Here is an 18,997-nt window from a genome sequence, read left to right on the forward strand (position 1 = left end):
CCCCAGTAGACTTGAAAAGGCCACACCTCCTCCAATAGGACCACATCTCCTAATCCTACCCGAATACTTCCACTATCTGAGATCATGCATTCAAATATCTGTGCCTATGGGTCCATTCTCATTCAAGATGCCACAGTGTCGTTATCAAATGCCTTTGTGGGGATATCAGGAAGGCCCAGTAGAGCCAAGGGGAAACCTCCGCATAGGTTCCAGGGTTTACCATATAGCATGCTTAGCTTAAAGATTGGTGGGAGATTGTTTTCTGCTAAGCTCAATGATACATTCTAAAAGTTTTACTCTGTAGTTATGAGGTGTTAGTTAGATACAGAATTGATGGTAAATGGTTATTAAGAAGCACTGATGATAACCTAAGATAATTTTGGCTCTTGATCTGCAATATTCCATCTCTCCATCATCACAGGGCTTTAGTCAGTTTATAGGATCTTAGATATAAATGTGGGTTCTTGAGAGAACTTGGCTTTTGGAGAAAACTTCATGTCATAATTATCAGGAGATTTTCTGCTATGAATGAACTGAAATACTATATCCCACTGCAGTTTGGATATTAAATATCCCCCTAACTCATGTGTTGAAGGTGTGGTCCACAGTGTAACTCTCAAGGGCAGGCCTTTTAGGAAGTGTTTGGATCATGAGAGTACTAACCTAAATCCATTGGTTTAACTACAAATGGCTTCACAATCTGATGACATTTTTGGGAAGTGGTAGAAACAGAGAAAAGGGATTTGGTTAGAGGAACTAGGTCACTGAGGGGGTGCCATTGAAGGTCTAGACTTTGTTCCCATGATCTCACTCTCTTCTCTGCCTATTTTCCATGAGGCAAGTTCAGAGTATGACTTGTGCAAGTCAGGTCTCTCTTTTCATCATGTCCAGTATGGGGATCAAACTCAGGGTGTGAGGCTCAGTGGCAGGTATGCCTATAGCCTGACCTACGCAACTGTGACAAGAACAATAACTTAATAACTCTCATTTTACATTATAAGAAAGCTATTTCCTTCATTCAAAGCTAGCAAGTGAGCAGATTTATTGCTACCTGAAATGTTCTCATAATATAATTTATCTAAAATATATTGACAAATATTGGGAACTTTGAAGAACTTGCAGTCTAGTAAGACGGTAGGCAATCATTTAATTTACAAGGTTCATTCTAGAACTGAAACCTACTATTTTACTCCTACTGACCGGTGTTACCTTTGTTATTACAAAAAGCGACAAAGATTTTTTTTTTTTTTTGGGTCACAGATTGTGGTAACTCCAAAATAGGTTTTCAAATGAGAAAAGACATATTTTAATATTACTCCTATTCAGGGATATCATAGATCTCTGTTTAAATATCCTCTCTAGGAACTTAGGAATTAGTTGAATGTTTCTTGGAAATTGTACCAGAGTTATTTTTAAGATAAAAATACCTAAAATCAGAACTTCACATTAGAGCCTGTTGTGAACAATAGCGTTTAAGCGCCAGTGACCTGTCCCCGTCTCAGCTCCAGCTATAAAGGTCTGTAGAAAGCCTGAATGAGTGCCCCTGTTGAAAGTGGGCCACACACTGTTGAAGATGAGCACAGGCACGGGGAAGAGGTGCTAACGGGAAGATGAGTCTCTCCGTGAAGGCTCGAGGGCTCTTGGTAGAGAGCTACTAAATGACACAGGGCCCACATTGCTATTTCTGAACGATGGCACACTTCTAAAACATGTTTTCTGTGAAGTGCAGCAAAGCACATTTATAAGACTTTTGATAACTTTAGATGACTTCTATTTTCTTACCTGAGGTGAGTAGACACTGGTCATTCAAGCATACAGCAGTTTTGGAAGAAAACCACTATTTCCAACTGTTACAAAGTTGACAATTCTAAGACTTACCTTCTCGAGGTCAAGGAGAATTTCTAAGCTCCAAAAAGTCTAAATAAATGACCTATGCATAGATTTTTAGAAGAAACAAAACAAAAACAAAAACCCTCAAGAATACCCCACCTGTCTCAACACATCATCCTGGAAATTGGGGGCCATCCGTGTTTTTCTAAAAACTCCATTTTAACTTTTTAGGATCATAGAGATAGATAGACACGGTCGTGGAATTTGCCAGAAACAAGGCCTTGGCAGCCCATTGCTGAAAGGCTTCTGAAGGCAGAGTTTTCTATGGGTTTATCTGAGTACCATGCATAGGATCCCAGGAAGAGAGGGTCAGCTCAGTTCACCACTCTGAGAACTGCAGCGGTTTCATTTTGCCAGTCCTCTGGAAGACCTAAAAATAAGGTGGTACATTGTGGAGTATAAAGTGTTGTCTTACTCCATTGGCGAGTTTTAGTTGTTGAAAACTGATCTGTCTCTTTGGAAGGAGAGGAAGTTACAGGAGGCCAGAGTACCGTAGCTCCTGAACGGTCACACCCACATCACTGGGAAAAAAAACCAAAACAAAGAAACAAAACTGCCTACCAGTCTTTTAAGTTTATTATGCTGGTATTGGGGAAAAAAAATTTACGGTTTAAAAATTTTCAATGCACATCATGCAATGAAAAGTAGACGCTAATGAAAGCCTGGGAAAATATGGGACTAATGAGGTGCTTTAAAGTCTGGAGCCACTGTTGGTAGATGCTAATCCAGAAGGGAGGATACCACAAATCGTACATCTCATGGGAGCCAAATTTTGTAGTAGGGTTAAAGACACTGGATATTTAAATCAGAGAAAAAGGACTAGGTTGGTTGTAAAAAAATTTTTTTGTACTCATTCCAATGAGCTTGACAAATTTATTTTAATTGCATTTACTGTGTATTTTTGGTGCTGAAGCCTGAATTCCTATCTTGCACTTTACCATGATAACTGTTACTCTGTCAATCTAACTGACCTGAGAAGTGTCTAGATCAGTAAGGTACACCTCTAGCTGTGACTCTGAGCGTATGTACAGAAAGGACTGAGGGAAGACCTCTCAATGTGCCTGCCATCATCCCATAGGCTAAGTGGCCCAAAGGGTCCAAAAGACCTGTGGGTTACAACCCCTTTGGTAAATCTCTGTCTCTAAAAGTATGATTCTTAACAGCAGCAACATTATGTAGTAACACAAATATTTTTATGGTTGGGGGTCAGCACAACATGAGGACTGTATTAAATGGTCACAGCAGCAAGAAGGCTGAGAAGCACTGCTCTCAAAGGTGAGGAAAGAGAACACCTTGCTGCTGCCAGGGGTACACTCTGCTTCCTGCTAACACCACAGAAGCTGCTTTGCCATGCTCTCCAGTCACGATGGACTGAAGCCTTCAAACCCACAGGGAAAAGTAAATCCTCTTCCTAGAAGTGGCTTCCCTCCGGGATTTTACCCCAGCAATAAGAAATGGACATAAATACCCTACCCCTAGCTGAGCAATTTAAATAATCAGCCAGTTGAGAATACTTGCTATTTGAAAAGGGAAAGTCTTTCATAATTAAAAATATATAGTCATGATCTGTATGTCAAACACTGGGTCAAATTCTGGGGTAAAATGTTAGCAAAAGTAGTCCTGAGATGTAATATGCCTGGACGTTTTTTATTTGATTTAGGGGAAAAAAACTACCACAAATTGGAGATGAAATATTAAAAGTCCATCTTCATGGCAAAGGTTAGGATAATACTCAGATTCACAGTGTTCTTTATCTCTATTTTTATTCTCTTGCAAAGCCTCAGCCATGTCCTTATGAGGAGGACACACTTTCCACAAGGGAGTTCCAAGAGTAAGTTTCCTTAGGGTAGTATCTAACAGTTGTCTGGTCATTTCATCACAAGAATTTTGATTGATGTCTAAACCAAAAACTTTGGGAAAGACCCAAGCACAGGCAATAAATAAATAAATAAATAATAAAAAAAAAAGGTGAGTCAGGCTGTGGAGCTGGAGGCTCCAGGCATCTTAGCTGTCTAAGACCTGTTGTAGACCAGTTGCAATTTCATCCAGGAAGCCTTCTTGATTTTTTTTTTTTTTTGGATTCGGACTAATTTTGCTTTTTCTTTTACATAGCCCAGTCTTCTCTCCTGCTAGTATGTGTTAGATTTCTTATATTACCGGCATGCCTAGGCTTGGTAGCTTAGCCTCTTGAGGGCAGGACCCTCACTGATATACCTTGTGTCTGTCCAAAGGTCCCAAAAGTGCGTTGAGCATAAATGAAGCACTCAGAGTAATATTCATGACTAAGGTGGTAAACAGGACCATGAAGAAGTTTTGGATTTCCTAAATAGGCTCATTGCAGCTCCCCCAGGACAGAACAGAACTTCATGGTGCTGTCAAGGAAGCAGATCAGAGAAAACTGATTAAACACAGAGCAGGGATGTGGGCTATTGCCAAGATCAGCTCAAAGTCCAAAGAAACACACATAAACTGGTGGGTAGCTTTTAAAACAATTGCCCATGCAACTGCTTAATTTGTCTTTCATTAAAATGTTCCCCAAGTCAAAATGTTCACTTGGGCTAAGTAATGTATTTTTCTATGAGCATTTTTAATGTTATTCCCCCTCCCCCAAAATCAAAGCAGGAAGGTCATCTGTTAATATCCTCACTTCATATGCTAGATAAGACCCAAAAAGAGGAACATGGGATGTACTCGCTCATATTTGGTTTCTAGCCATAAATAAAGGACATTGAGCTTATAATTCATGTTCCTAGAGAAGCTAAATAAGGTGAATCCAAAGACAAACACATAGGCATCCTCCTGAATATTAACCTTCATCAGGCGATGAAAGGAGACAAAGACAGAGACCCACATTGGAGCACCAGACAGAAATCTCAAGGTCCAAATCAGGAGCAGAAGGAGAGAGGGCACGAGCAAGGAACTCAGGACCGCGAGGGGTGCACCCACACACTGAGACAATGGGGATGTTCTATCGGGAACCCACTAAGGCCAGCTGGCCTGGGTCTGAAAAAGCATGGGATAAAACCGGACTTGCTGAACATAGCGGACAATGAGGACTACTGAGAACTCAAGAACAATGGCAATTAGTTTTTGATCCTACTGCACGTACTGGCCTTGGGGGAGCCTAGGCAGTTTGGATGCTCACCTTACTAGACCTGGATAGAGGTGGGCGGTCCTTGGACTTCCCACAGGTCAAGGAACCCTGATTGCTCTTTGAGCTGATGAGGGAGGGGGACTTGGTTGGGGGAGGGGGAGGGAAATGGGAGGTGGTGGCGGGGAGGAGGCAGAAATCTTTAATAAATAAATAAATTAGAAAAAAAAGATGCTCAAGTAGGTAAATGACCCGAGCACCCAGTCTCCTTATTGTTGGGCCTCCTCATAAAGTGAGCGCCAGAAACAACGCTCTTGCTCTTGGTCTATTCTTCCTAGCAGTGTGCCTGGCATCAGAAATAAAAACCTAACTTGAAATAGCACCTATCGTTCACAACAATTCTATTTCGGTGCACTTAAGGTCTCTTACAAGCTGGGTAATTATCACTAATCAAGCGACATGAAAAAGCTGGTTGTATTTTATAGGCTTATTATGTCGGGATATTAAAGGTGGCCAGGGTGCATCATCTAGCTCGAGTTTGGCAATGCGTTTGATAATGTTCTATGAAGTCTCTTCATTAAATCTGATTTGGCTTCTGTGGTCATGTTGTGGTTTTAGAGAGAAACAAAATTAACGAGATATGGAAATGAAGGAGGAAGTAGTCACTGAGTTCTTTAGGACCAACTTTATTTGTCCACTTAAAAAAACAACCAATTTCAATTTGATTTATTCACCAAAATACCGATCTTTAAAATCCAAATTCCTTTTAATTCAAGTCACCGCCTTTGGTGTCCCTGTCCCGAAGGAACGCGAGTGGAAGGTATATTATCAAGTCGGTCATGGGGTCTTCATTGCTGCACAGATGGGGAGCCTTGAACATACTGAGAAAATTGTGTAGGCTCCCTACGGCCAACTGACACCCACATCCTTTCCTAGACACAGACTTGCTAAGGGGTGAGAGCACATCTACAGCTTACAAATTGAACAACAAATTCACAAGCAAAGTACTACAGAAACGCGAATCCCTCCTGAGACCACGGCCGTGAAGCCGTGGATATGCATTAACAACGACACAGAGCTGACTTCATACTGGGTATGTTTATTTATAGACCGAGGAAGACAGCCTCTACTAAGATCCAGAAAATGCATTCATAAAAACAAGCACTTAAAACAAACTTCTTCATGGCACTTGCAATTGAGCGCAAGTTCTTCGTACTTCTCATGTGTAATAGAGCTAAGAATTTCCGTGGTTCTAAAGTATGAAAACGAGAGAATCAAAATGTATCGTATCCCAAGGCCTTCCCACGGCTGTGTCTTAAGCTCTAGCCTTCACAGAGACCATGTGAAAACAAGCAGAGCAAATGGAAAAAGGAAGCATTTGTTGTGCCCGGGGTTGAAATCCAGTTTTGTCCAGCGAGGATCCATCCTTCTCTCTAGTACATTTAGTATGGGTTGCAGTGAGCTCTGCTGCTCAGCCACAGAGAAAGGCGTTCTACACAGTGGCCCCCAAAGGCTCAACTGTTCAAGGCTTGGATTCCTCCCTGCTGGTGGTGCTGCGAGAGTTACTGGATCCCAGGATTGTAACTTCATCACGGCACAGCATAGGCTGCCTGGCGGGAGGGACAGACTAGAAGCAGGTGAGTAGAGGGTATGCTGTCTCTTGGCTTCCTGATGGCCAATACTGAGCGGCTTCCCTGTGCCTTGCCCTCGTGCTATGCTTCTGCCTGCCACAGGCCCAAAAGCAGTGGAAGCAGCTGAGCACAGGCTTTCCTCTGCTGTGACGCCAGGCTTTTGTCACAGCAGTGCAGTGACTGACGCACTGGGCTTGTCATTTCTAAAGGAAAGGGCACTGAATACAAACCCATCTCTAATTCAAAGTTTTTCAGACAAGGCTCTATCACGTACTTCAAGGTGCCCGAGCCCTTCTGTGACGTGCAGACTGGAGTACCTTTTATGAGACCTAAAATGCTAAGAAAGGTGAGATGAGAGATTCAAAAGTTTTATAATATATAGGAGATGAAACCTTATACTAAATATCATAACTCTTATATAATTATCCAATATTGGGTCAGAAACATGACTTTGTAAAAACCGTAATGAAATTCACTACTGAATATTCATTTACTTCAACACTGACATTTTTATGATTAGTTTTATTAACAAGATAATATGTTCACACACTCACATCTTTTATAACAGACTCACTATTCACAACGTTTGATTCGAAACAGCAAATACTCAGTTGAACATGAAGGAAGAAATGAGATTTGCTTTCTATGCAATTGGCTAAGTTATTTCTAGGAGTAAAAGTTAACATTAGTATTTTAAACCCTCAATTTTCAAGGCTTTGTCAACTCAACCGGAAGTTTCTTGCTCAGGCCACAGGACTGCCCATGAGTCTTTCTTGTCGGAGGGCGATTAATCTCTTGAACCACTTTTCTTCAGCGTCGGCTTTTTCAATAAATAACTACAGTGAAAGAGAGAAGGCAAACGTTACTGTGCGTCGGCAGGTCGGACCTGACACGACATGACACAAATGTCTGTGATGGACGACTCCCTGGGCAGCAGTGTGTACTGCTCAGCCCCTGAAGGCTAGATCGTTGTTAACCCACCCACTGCGAGTTAGCGCTCAGCAGTTGGAGAGCAAAGGGACAACCTGAACGTTGTTTCACTGACTTTGAGTTCATTTATGAGAAACATCAACCACATCATTGCAGAGAGACAGTAAATGGTATTAGTGACAGCTCACACCTGAAAACCAGAGCTGACCTGCATTAGAACTTCTACTGCCAGTTACAAAAAAGGAAGACTATTTTCCTTTTTTGACCATGTTTCTTAAGTACAGAATCATTCTAGCAGGCAGGAAACGTGTAGACAACACCAGACTCAAATATACATAAACAATCTTAAGGCCCGAGGCCAGCTGCCCATCTGCAGCAAAGAGAAGCCATGAACCCTCCCCTGCATGTCTTTCCAGGGTGAGAATAAAGAGGGACTGCTTGGGAGACTCTGAGCGGATTCATCAGGTTTAAGGGTCTCACATTTGGATGAGCTAGAGAATTGTCATCTTGGTACTTGATAGCCGTGGGGATGCTGTCAGGGTCTATTTCCTTTCCAGTGCTGGGTGGCTCAGCAGCTACTGATGCTGGTCCTGATGCTGGAGTTGCATGTTTCACTTCGCTTGGTTCTGCCGACTGAAAATGCAACACAGCAATCTAAGCATAATCCATGTTTAGAGGATGGGTTCCTTAATATTTAACACTGAACAGTGATTGCTCTAGTAAGTCTCCTCTGAGATGACGGTCATCTCAAAAGGCTCCACATTCCTGAATGAGAAAAAAACTGTTACTCAAAGAAACAAAAACAAATACAAGTGTGGAGGGAATTTTTTCATTTCCTATGATCAGCGTGCTTTTCTTATGATATCACTGTTTAGCCTTATACTATTGAAATACACATACACATGCATACACATACATGCACACACATATATACATATTTGGTGTCTGAATTATAATAATAAAAATGTTACAATATACTTCTAATATTTAGTTGGCCTCAGAAAGTTATCCTTAAAATACCTATCTATCCATGTTAGCTACAAGTTACACACCATGTTATGGATTTTAGCACATCTAGAAAATTAGACAACAGTTATCATGATCTATTTCAAAATATCTTAATTATTCCTTCCAACATTCCATGTCTCTTAACAATCACTCCTTATTTTTTATAACCTCTTGGTGATGGCTTTGTGTATTCTGGATGTCTGTGTAAAGAACCATGCACTAATGGTTTTCTGTGGCTGGTTCTTTCATTGAGCCTAGTATTTTAAAGAGCCATACATGTCAGAACATATCAGTACTTCTTTTTTTGTAGTTGCTAAATAATATTCCATTGTATGGATCTGCACATCACCCATTGATGGACTCTTGTGTTATCTTTTAAGATTACTTAAAATAGTTTGAAATAAGTAAGAGTTTGTAAAATAAAGGTACATTATATTCTGTAAGAATAAAACTACATTTGTTGCTTTTTTTTTCAAACTATATGCAATGTTTGCATGGTCCACACTGTTATGAGTGCTGGGAACACATAGACTGATAACCCATTGTGCCTGCCATGAAGGAACCAGTGGCACATGCCGACTCGGGTAAACTTCAATCTTCTTGATAGAGGAGGTGGCCTGAGGAGTGACTGATTAGCAGCCAGGCTGTAGGGATTCTATGAATCAATTAGGTAAGAATGTGAAGTTAAAAGTAAAATACAATATAAAAGAGACAATTGGGAGATCAATTCTCTGTGGTCTTTATCTCTGGATTCAATTTCTTTACTTTCTATTTTCTTTTGACTTAAATCTACTTCTTAAGACCCATTTTTAAAATGAAGTTCAAAACAAATATTACTATGAAAAACGTCTAGAGGATGAACTACGCATAAATTAATTTTTTTAGATTACTTTATCTTCAATTTGGAGACCTATCAATTTAGTCATCTCATTAAACACTGCTTGAAAAGCGAGAAAAGTGCCCTGTAGCTTTGCTGCTGAGCTTTGTTGTCTGAATGAACACATTATAGCACATATATAAAATATACAATTATTAATAATAGCAGACTTTGCCAAGAAATACGTAAGAATGATGGGAACTGGAGAGGTGAGTCTAGTTTAGATTTGGTACCTAGGCACAATATCTTTTATTTAGGAGGTAAAATTTATTTTTATTTTTCTGGAGGTAAAATTTTAGATCCGAGTAATAATAATAGCCAGACACATGACGAGGACACAAGAGAATGCTTTCGCCAGAGGAACAGTGTGTACAATCTGAGAGGAGGAAAATGAGAGGGAGGCCCAAGAAGAGAGTGTAGCTAGCCTTGGTGGTTGCTTGCTCAGCCCAGCCACACCTCTATCAGCTCCAGCACAGGAAACTGGTCCAGGCAGAATGCCTGGGGACTGGGAGAATCACACTCTGCTTCACTCATCTTAGGATGCGCACCCTTGTGCTCCCTAATGTCAGATACCTGAAACCTGCTCCTCAGATACTGTCAAGTTCTATAGTTGTTTTGGTAGAAGGGAAAGTCCTATGTGGTGTGATTAGTTTTTCTCTGTGTGTGAGTGCGTGTATGTATGCGCGTGCGTGCGTGCATAACCGTAGGGATGCTGTCAGGGTCTATTTCCTTTCCAGTGCTGGGTGGCTCAGCAGCTACTGATGCTGGTCCTGATGCTGGAGTTGCATGTTTCACTTCGCTTGGTTCTGCCGACTGAAAATGCAACACAGCAATCTAAGCATAACCCATGTTTAGAGGATGAGTTTAGATACGTGTCATGTAAGCATGAGGACCTGGGTTCCATCTCCAGAAGCTCATAGAAAAGTGTGGTGCTGTGTTTGTAGTCCCAGCACTGGGGGAAGCGGAGACAGGTACGATCCCTTCCCTCACTGTCCTTGCCTGCTTGGTGAGCTTCAAGCGTATGTGTGTGCATATGCTAGATGTTAAAGCCAGGTCAACGCGTTCCTCAGTGCTCTCTATGTTGTTTCTTGGTCCAGGGTCTCAGACTGGCCTGGAGCTCACCAAGCAGGCGAGGACAGTGAGGGAAAGGATCGTACCTGTCTCCGCTTCCCCCAGTGCTGGGACTACAAACACACCACCACACTTTTCTATGAGCTTCTGGAGATGGAACCCAGGTCCTCATGCTTACATGACATGTATCTAATGTACTCAACCATCCCTTCATCCCAGATGCATTAATTCGTAATGGTAAGAATTACCATTGCTTAAGCATCTGATTTGATTCAAACATGAATTCCTTTTCATGCTAAAAGAAGCTGGTCTGCATGCACAGGAGAGACTTTTACTACTATAAACAAGATGATCCTGGAGGCTACACTTCTGGGAAGTCATCAAACAAGAGCAGAAATTATTACAAACTAGAGAAATTTATGCCACAAACTGTTTCCGAATGAAGGCATGCTTATCAAGACTGAACCTTATAATCAATGATATTCACATGAACCACAACGTTAACTTTTATGGGCATTAAGAATAAAGTTATTAAACTTTATTTGGCAGTTTTATTATATTTTGGAGTCAATATCCCCCTTCCATGCCATCTAGATTTCAAACATTTGAATAACTCTGATCTATTGGGCCTAGAAGGTACATGGCCGTACAGATAAAGTTATGATGCACATTTGTGAAACTGAGTTAAAGGCAAGCCCAATATTCTGCATGGGGAAAGGGGGACACATGTCAATTCAATAAGACTCAGTAAAACAGCTTTTGGCAGGCCATGTTTCCTCATAAAGACAACCTGTCTCTGTACCCCAGCACAGGACTCAGGCAGGAGATGCTGACTACAGGCTGAACTACCTTGAAAAAATGCAGAAAAGCTTGGGAATTCTCCCTCTGTAAGTGGCAGAGATAACAGTCTCATTACAGAGCCAATTAACCTCACTGTTTTTCCCCATGCGAATTATCCACTTTGTGTGTGTGTTCCATGTGTGTGTTGGCATACATGCATGGAGGCTTGGGGAGGACACAGAGTTCTGTTCTATTACTCCATGCACTGAACCTGGAGCCAGGCTGCCTGCCTGGAGGACCCAGTGGCCCTCCTGTTTCTACCCCACAGAACACATGTGGCCACACCTGGCTTTTTTTCTGGTATTTCCCCTCTGCGTGCTGGAATCTAAACACATATATTCATGCTTGCAAGAGCTTTCGCTCACCAAGCCATTTCTCCAGCTCCAACATTAATAAAAGTACAAATAAACATATAAATTAAAACTATCAAAAGCGGGGATTGGAGAATGGGAGTTGTTCAATGGTTGAGAGTGTTTGTAAAATCAGTAGCTGTTCCTTAGTTAAGTGACAGAAACTCCTAAGAGAAAACTGTTGCTCAACCATAAAATTGGACCTCATCACAGGCCCACAGAATGCCTGGCTTTGTGCAATACTGCCACCTGGTGGTACAATTGGATAATACTTTCCTAATCTTAACACAGATGCCCAAATTGCGCAGGATTCTCTACAGTTCTCCTTTTGAACACAGAGATTATCTGCCAAACATATCAGTCAGTCTTTGGCTAAATGACCTGTGCCAGGTTTATGTGGGAAAACATCCTGAAAACAAAGGACATCTTGTCTTCTAAAGCTAATGATGTATCAAGGATCTATCACATCCCCAAACTTCTTGGGTAAGGTTTCAGAGCTAAGCTAGTTTAATCAATATGTATTATAGGAGCCCACGGTGTCTAGAATGTCATCGCCAGGGGCATTTCCTCCTGGTGACAGTTCTCTGGCTTAATTAGTGGACCTAACTCCTAGGGAAACTGACGCCAACTGAAAGGGTGGCAGCATGGGCAGCCTTTTTAAAGAAGCAAACTTTAACTAAGAGCACAAAACTGTCCAGGAGAGACAGATATGGAAGCTTGGGCCCTGGGTGATTTAGTCCCCAAGAGAGTTAATCTTTGCTATGCATCAAGGATAGCCCATCACGTCTGCCCAGGCCCTGGATGAAATAGTACTCAGGATAATTTACTTCTCTTTGCTAAGTAATCTCCTCATAAATAATTCATCTCTTCGGCATCCTGAGTCCTGGCCTTCCACTGCAGATGCAGACATTTCAGACTAGAGAGCGAGGCCACTTTCTAAGCTAATAAATTGCCCCTCGTTTTATGTTTCAGTGGAGTATAAATTTATTCTTGTTAGCTCATCACTGCTCCTCTGAGCATCCCGGGTGCAGTTACTAAGAGCAGTCACGTGCTAGAGGGCTACGGCTGTACTGTGCACTCAAAGGGGAATGCCCTCTCCAGCATGTGCTCTGTTGACATGAATCCTTCCCATGTATGCTTTCATGAAGGAAAACATGAATTAAAAGTAAACGTAAAGAGAAACAATACTTAGAACCAGACAGGAAAGTGTCACCAGACAAAACCCAGTCTACAGACTCTAGACTAGGTTTTTCACAGGAAAAACTTGCTCACTGATTATAAGAATGTCAGTAAGAATGGACGTTAGAAAATAAATTCAAGGCCAAGCCCTCAAATAAATACATTCTTTTAGATGGATGTCTTTACACTATGCAGATTGAGATAGTAAACAGACAGGCATATATTCATATGAATACCATTTCATCGCTGTGGCTTCCAGGAGCTGTGACAACAACACTGTTAAAGTTCAAATACAGTAATCCAGCCAAAACCCAGGACTACAGCTGACCCAAGGCTATCTAGTCCTGTAGCTGAAAGACATCATACACTCAACTCATGTCTTTGTGTGCTCTATGTTTAAAAATATCTGGTAATTAGAAGAGAATGTGGGAAGTAACCTTGAACACATTGGCACAAAAGACCACTTCCTGAACACCAGTAGCACAGATAGTGATATTGACAATTAATAATAAATGGGACCCCTGAAACTGAGAAGCTTCTGTAAGGCAAAGGACACAGTCACAAAACAAAATGGCAAAAAATATTCACCAACCCCACATTGGACAGAGAGCTGATGTCCAAATATACAAAGAAATCAAGAAACTAGATATCAAAATATCAAATAATTCAATTAAAAATGGGGTACAGATCTAAACTGAGAATTCTCAATAGACGAATCTCAAATGGCAGAAAGGCATTTAACTTAATATCCTTAGTCATCAAGGAAATGCAAATCAAAATGACTCTGAGATACCACCTTACACCTGTCAGAATGGCTAAGATCAAAAACACCAAGGACAGCTTATGCTGGAGAGGATGTGGAGTAAGGGGAACACTTCTCCATTGCTGATGAGAGTGTAAACTTTAGAAATCAGTATGGTGGTTTCTCAGAAAATTGGAAATCAGTCTACCTCAAGATCCAGCAATACCACTGTTGCGCATACACCCAAAGGATGCAGACTCATACCACAAGGACATTTGCTCAACTATGTTCATAGCAGCATTACTCATAATAGCTAGAATCCTAGATGCCCCTCAACAAAAGAATGGCTAAAGAAAATGTAGTACAATTACACAGGAGTACTACTCAGCAGTAAAAACAACAACAACTTGAAACTTGTAGGCAAATGGATGGATAGAAAAAAACCATCCCAAGTGAGGTAACCCAGACACAGAAAGACAAACACGGTATGTACTCACTCATAGGTGGAGATATTAAACATAAAGCAAAAGGTAACCAGGCCACAGTCCACAACCCCAGAGAAGACAGGAAACAAGGAGAACCCTAAGAGAGACATACATGGATTCCCCCCCCCCCCCTGCATGGGAAGAGGAGGCAGACAAGATTTCTTTGGTGAAGTAGCAAGTGTGGGGGGATACGGAAGGGTGGTAGGGGAGTGAGGAGGAGAAGAGAGTTGGGGGAGAACATGAGGGATTGGGAAGGTAGTTGAAGGACAGAGGGGGAAAAAAAGGAAAGAGATACCTTGAGAGAGAGAGAGAGAGAGAGAGAGAGAGAGAGAGAGAGACATTATTGGATTAGAAAGAAATCAGGCACTACGGAGATTCCCAGGAATCCACAGGATGACCCCAGTTAAAAATCTAAGCAATAGTGGAGAGGGTACCTAAGCTGCCTTTCTCCTGTAATCAGACTGATGACCACCTTAATTGTCACCATAGAATCTTTATCCAGTAACCGATGGAAGCAGATGCAGAGGTATACAGCTAAGCAATAGACCAAACTCCTGGAGTCCAGTTATAGAGAGGGAGGAGCGATATCACATGCAAAGAGGCCAAGACCATGATGGGAAAACCCATAGAAACAGCTGACTCGAGCTAGTGGAGCTCACTGACTCAGACTGACAGCTGGGGAAACTGCATAGGACCAAGTTAGGCCCTCTGAATGCAGGTGACAGTTGAGAGGCTTGATCAGTTTGCGGGACCAGTAACAGTGTAACTAGTATTTATCTCTACTGTATGAACTGGCTCTTTGGAAACCATTTCCTATGGAGGGATACCTTGCTCAGCTTAGATACAAGAGGGAGGGCCTTGGTCCTGCCTCAAGTGATGCGACAGACTGTGTTGACAACCCATGGGAGGCCTCACCCTCTCTGAGGAGGTGATGGAGGGTGGGATGGGAAGAAGGTGGGGGGAGCGGAAGGACAGGAGGGAGAGGAACTGAAATTGATATGTAAAATAAGATAGTTTTAAAAATCAAAAAAATCTGGCAATTAAAAGTTTCATATCTCTATTAACACCAGGAACGCTGTAAGAAAGAACTTGATAATTTTGACATATCAGATTAACAAACATGAAAATGCTTTGGTTTAAAAGACAGAAAGGTCCTTGCACTTTGGGCAGAATTTAGATCACTACAATATTTTTGGAGGATAACTTTTGAAAGATTAAATAATGTAAATTTGATCAAGTAACCTCATCTTATTAAAAACATGTACCATCCTAAAACATAACTACTAGACATCTGGTATTTCTAGGAGAACAGCGATTGTCACACCTATAGTTCTACGTTATTCAGTCGTGCATGTGCACTTTAGCCGTGCAACATGGTCGAAGTAGAAGACGGTGGAGGAAGCTACAGTATTACTTCACCACACAACTCTACTAAAGGAGACATAGATTTCTTATAACATCCTTCCTTACTAAAGGAATGCAAATTCTTAAGAGCAGTTTTATTAACAAGTGAAATAATAAGTGAAAAGTTCAACAGAAACGACAGGGATTTACTTGAGCTTCTTTTGAATCAGTGACACACATCTGGGCACATATTAACGGCACACATCTGGGCAAAGACTAGAGTCTTCTGTTTGAGTAACAGCTTTATCATTTAAAGTCCTTTGCCAATATCTGTCTAGGAATAACAATTCAGAAAGTGCACACAGATATTTGTAAAAAAGCAAAACCAACAACCCTGTCTATATTCATGAAATGGATATTAATTAGAGTTACAGAACCACGGGTGGTGATATCTTAGTTGTTTTGGTAGTCTTTAAAATGAAGCGGTGTTAGAGGCATGTCTCCAGCACTTTCTGTAGGCAGGCTTGGGCTCATTCCACTGAATCCTTCTCTCAGCAGCATGGCTGACGCTCCCTCCCTCCCTCATCTGCCTGTTGGAGGAAGCACCCACATCTAAGTAAAATCCATTAATAACACATCTTTTCAGTGGGAATCCAAAGGCTTTTCAGTGGGAATCCATAATGTCCATGTGGAAACTTACTTTTTTGACTTCCTTACTTGATCTGAACGTCTGCTGAACAAAAGAATCACTTTCGATGGCTTCGATTTCTTTCACTCTTTTCACTTGTTCCACCAGCGTGGCTTGGTCTAAAAAAGAACAGTGTGAGTGAGCTCTGGGACAAGCTGTTACCAACGTTATACCTAGGTCGGTTCTTTCTTTTTACTGGATGCAAATGAAGGACATTAAGTTAAGCTGTAATAAGTACTTTCCGCCTTGAATTTCAAAACTAAAATATGCCTAGAAACTAAGACTCTCATCAACAATCTAAAACCTACTGAGAAGGCATTGCTATTGTGACTGTGGGTGATCAAAGATAACTTTGTGGGACGGCCTTTCCCTCTACTTCAACATTTTTATTATGGAAATAAATACACAAAAGGAATGAAAGGATAACATATCTACCCATAACCATCACCCAATTTTTATAATCACCAACACTTTGTATTATTAGTCCACTGAGCCTCATTCCTAATATATTCTGTGATGGAGACCTGGAGTATGTAAACAAATCCAAGAGGGCATATCATACAAAAACAAACTCCAGACCATGTACTGTTTTCCCTAAATATTTTAGTGGTCATCGCTAACAGATTAAGACTTGATCCCAATAATAATAATGCTATCATAATACTGTTTGTCAGGCCTCAAATCACCACCAATGAAATATAATTTGCATGCTCCACATCGAGTTCTCACTGGTTTAAAAGTCGTCTTTCTACAGTAGGCTTGTTTGAACAAGATCTAAGCAAGGATGCACATTACACGTGCTTGGTGGTCGGGACTGTCGGTCTCCTCCCACACAGCCCACCACCCTTCCCTTTCACTGTCGTCTACTGTGAATCCCTGTCTCAGAGTTCTCTGCCATCTCCGTCTGGGTGGCTTTAACCTTATGATGTTGTCTGACATGGTCCCCTCTCACCTGACAGCAGAGACCTGACTCCATTCCAGTTCAATTGATTTTGATCAAAAATATATTATTTGATGTTTGGAGAGATGTCTCTGGGGCTAAAAGCCATTGTTGTTCTTGCGAAAGTCCTGGGTTTAGTTCCCAGTACCCACCTGGCAGCTCACAGCCGCCTATAACACTAGTTCCAGACAGTCTGAGGTACTCTTCTGCCTCCTGCAAGCACCAGGCGTGCAAGTGGTGCACATATATACACGCAGGCACTCACACATACACAAAAATAAAACATAAATGTTCAAAAATTATAACTGACACTGCTCTGTAATTTTTCTTACATCAAATCAGGAAGCATCTGACCACCTGTCTTTTTACTAAATCAATTATTTAATAAGAGGCTATAAAATATTAAACTTTCTTGTATTTATTAATTCTGATTCTTTTACACTGGGGAACCTTCTCTCACTCACCCATTGGTGACTGAAATACAGCTTGTATGTGGGGAAACAAAAATAGTTCCTCTCTAAAATTCGGAATGTGAGTGCAGGAACTCACATGTGTACTATGGCATGTGTGGCTGCCAGAAGACAGCTCCTGGTTCTCTTCTTCATCTGTGGGATTCAGATATTGAACTTGGATCACCAGGTTTGTGTGGTAAGCACTTTTACCTCCTGAGCCATCTCACTAGCCTGATTTCTTTTCTTTATTTAGTATTTTTGGTCTAAAGGTGATCAAAGATGCCATTATCAGTCCACAATAATATGTACATAGTTTTAATTCATGGCAAGTGCTTTCTTATTTTGGTGATCAAATTGCTTCAACTCTGGGTAGCTTGTCCATAGTGTGATTCCTAGAAGTGAAAGCACACCAGATGTTGGAGGATTAACTTGTACAGTTCCCGTCCCCAGTGAAACTACCCACTTCTCTAAAATCCCAGACTCCTAGTGGGGGAAGACAGCAGAGTCAGTGACCTGGGCACTGGGCATGTTCACCATTGCCGAACTGCCATGGCTTTTCAGTCCTTTTAATGTGCAGGGAAAAAAAGAAATCTTACTTAGGAGAGAAATTTTAATATGTGTCCATGTTGACTACTATCAATTCAATTAGCAGTTATGGCTCTAGGTCATTTTATAGTCACACATCTTCTCGTATGCTAAGTCTTCAGCATTAACAATACTGTCGAAAGTAGTACTCACTTTCTTATGAGGTATGCATTAGATTAAAAAAATAGAATGGCAAAAATTACTATAAATCACAAGGGGTATTAATGCATCTTCAGCCCCTTGGATTGCATATCATATATCCTGCTTATTAGATATTTACATTAGATATTTACATTATGATTTATAGCAGTAGCACAATTACAGCTATGAAGTAGCATGAAGTAATTTAATGGTTGGGGGTCACAGCCTTAGGAAGGTTGAGAACCACTGCTCTAAAGACACTTGAAATAATTCTCTATTTCATTAAGCTACTAATTTGATAGGGCTATTCAGTTTCTTAAGCTTATGTTTAAGAAACTTAATGATGTTTAGGTCTTGTTTTATGACTAACATCTGTTTTATACTGTGATGATGTTCTGGGCTAAACTTTAAAACTTAGACTGCTTTACCTATCCCCGGCTCTGAGTTCATCCTTAATCCCCAAGATAATTAGTTTTATTAAGTTCGGATTTTGACTGCATCATTTATAAAACTATAAGCATTTATATCTCTTCCTACTGAGCGACACTGACACACTACATTCCCCTTGACTTCCCAAGTCTTCAGTCCAGGTCACGACAGCTTAGAGCTTTCTCTACGCTAGTTTACAGATGGACAGTTACCTATTTTATAGCTTGATGGTCATGCTTTTATGAATGCTCAATTGATGGCTGAGTTATTAAAATCGCTTCCTTTCACAGTTAGCATTTTAGTAAGAAGCAATTCTCAGGTGTC

The 18,997-nt window shown here is 41.0% G+C and overlaps 1 protein-coding gene across 1 annotated transcript in view; it reads right to left on the reverse strand.

The window, feature by feature from the left end:
• Positions 1-5,657: 5,657 nt before the first annotated feature.
• Positions 5,658-18,997, reverse strand: part of Rsrc1 (arginine and serine rich coiled-coil 1) — a 275,985-nt gene continuing 262,645 nt past the window's right edge. Inside the window, exons 10-14 of the mRNA XM_041659536.1 lie at positions 17,219-17,322; positions 16,139-16,245; positions 10,154-10,240; positions 8,023-8,088; positions 5,658-7,448 (exon numbers count right to left, since the gene is read on the reverse strand). Coding sequence (XP_041515470.1) covers positions 7,356-7,448; positions 8,023-8,088; positions 10,154-10,240; positions 16,139-16,245; positions 17,219-17,322 — 457 coding nt within the window. The 3' untranslated portion in view covers positions 5,658-7,355. The remainder of the gene's footprint in view (positions 7,449-8,022; positions 8,089-10,153; positions 10,241-16,138; positions 16,246-17,218; positions 17,323-18,997) is intronic.

The sequence above is a fragment of the Microtus oregoni genome, unplaced genomic scaffold (assembly GCF_018167655.1).
Source record: "Microtus oregoni isolate MIOR12 unplaced genomic scaffold, Mior012 000010F_ref0000083, whole genome shotgun sequence".
NCBI classification, from domain to species: Eukaryota; Metazoa; Chordata; class Mammalia; order Rodentia; family Cricetidae; genus Microtus; species Microtus oregoni.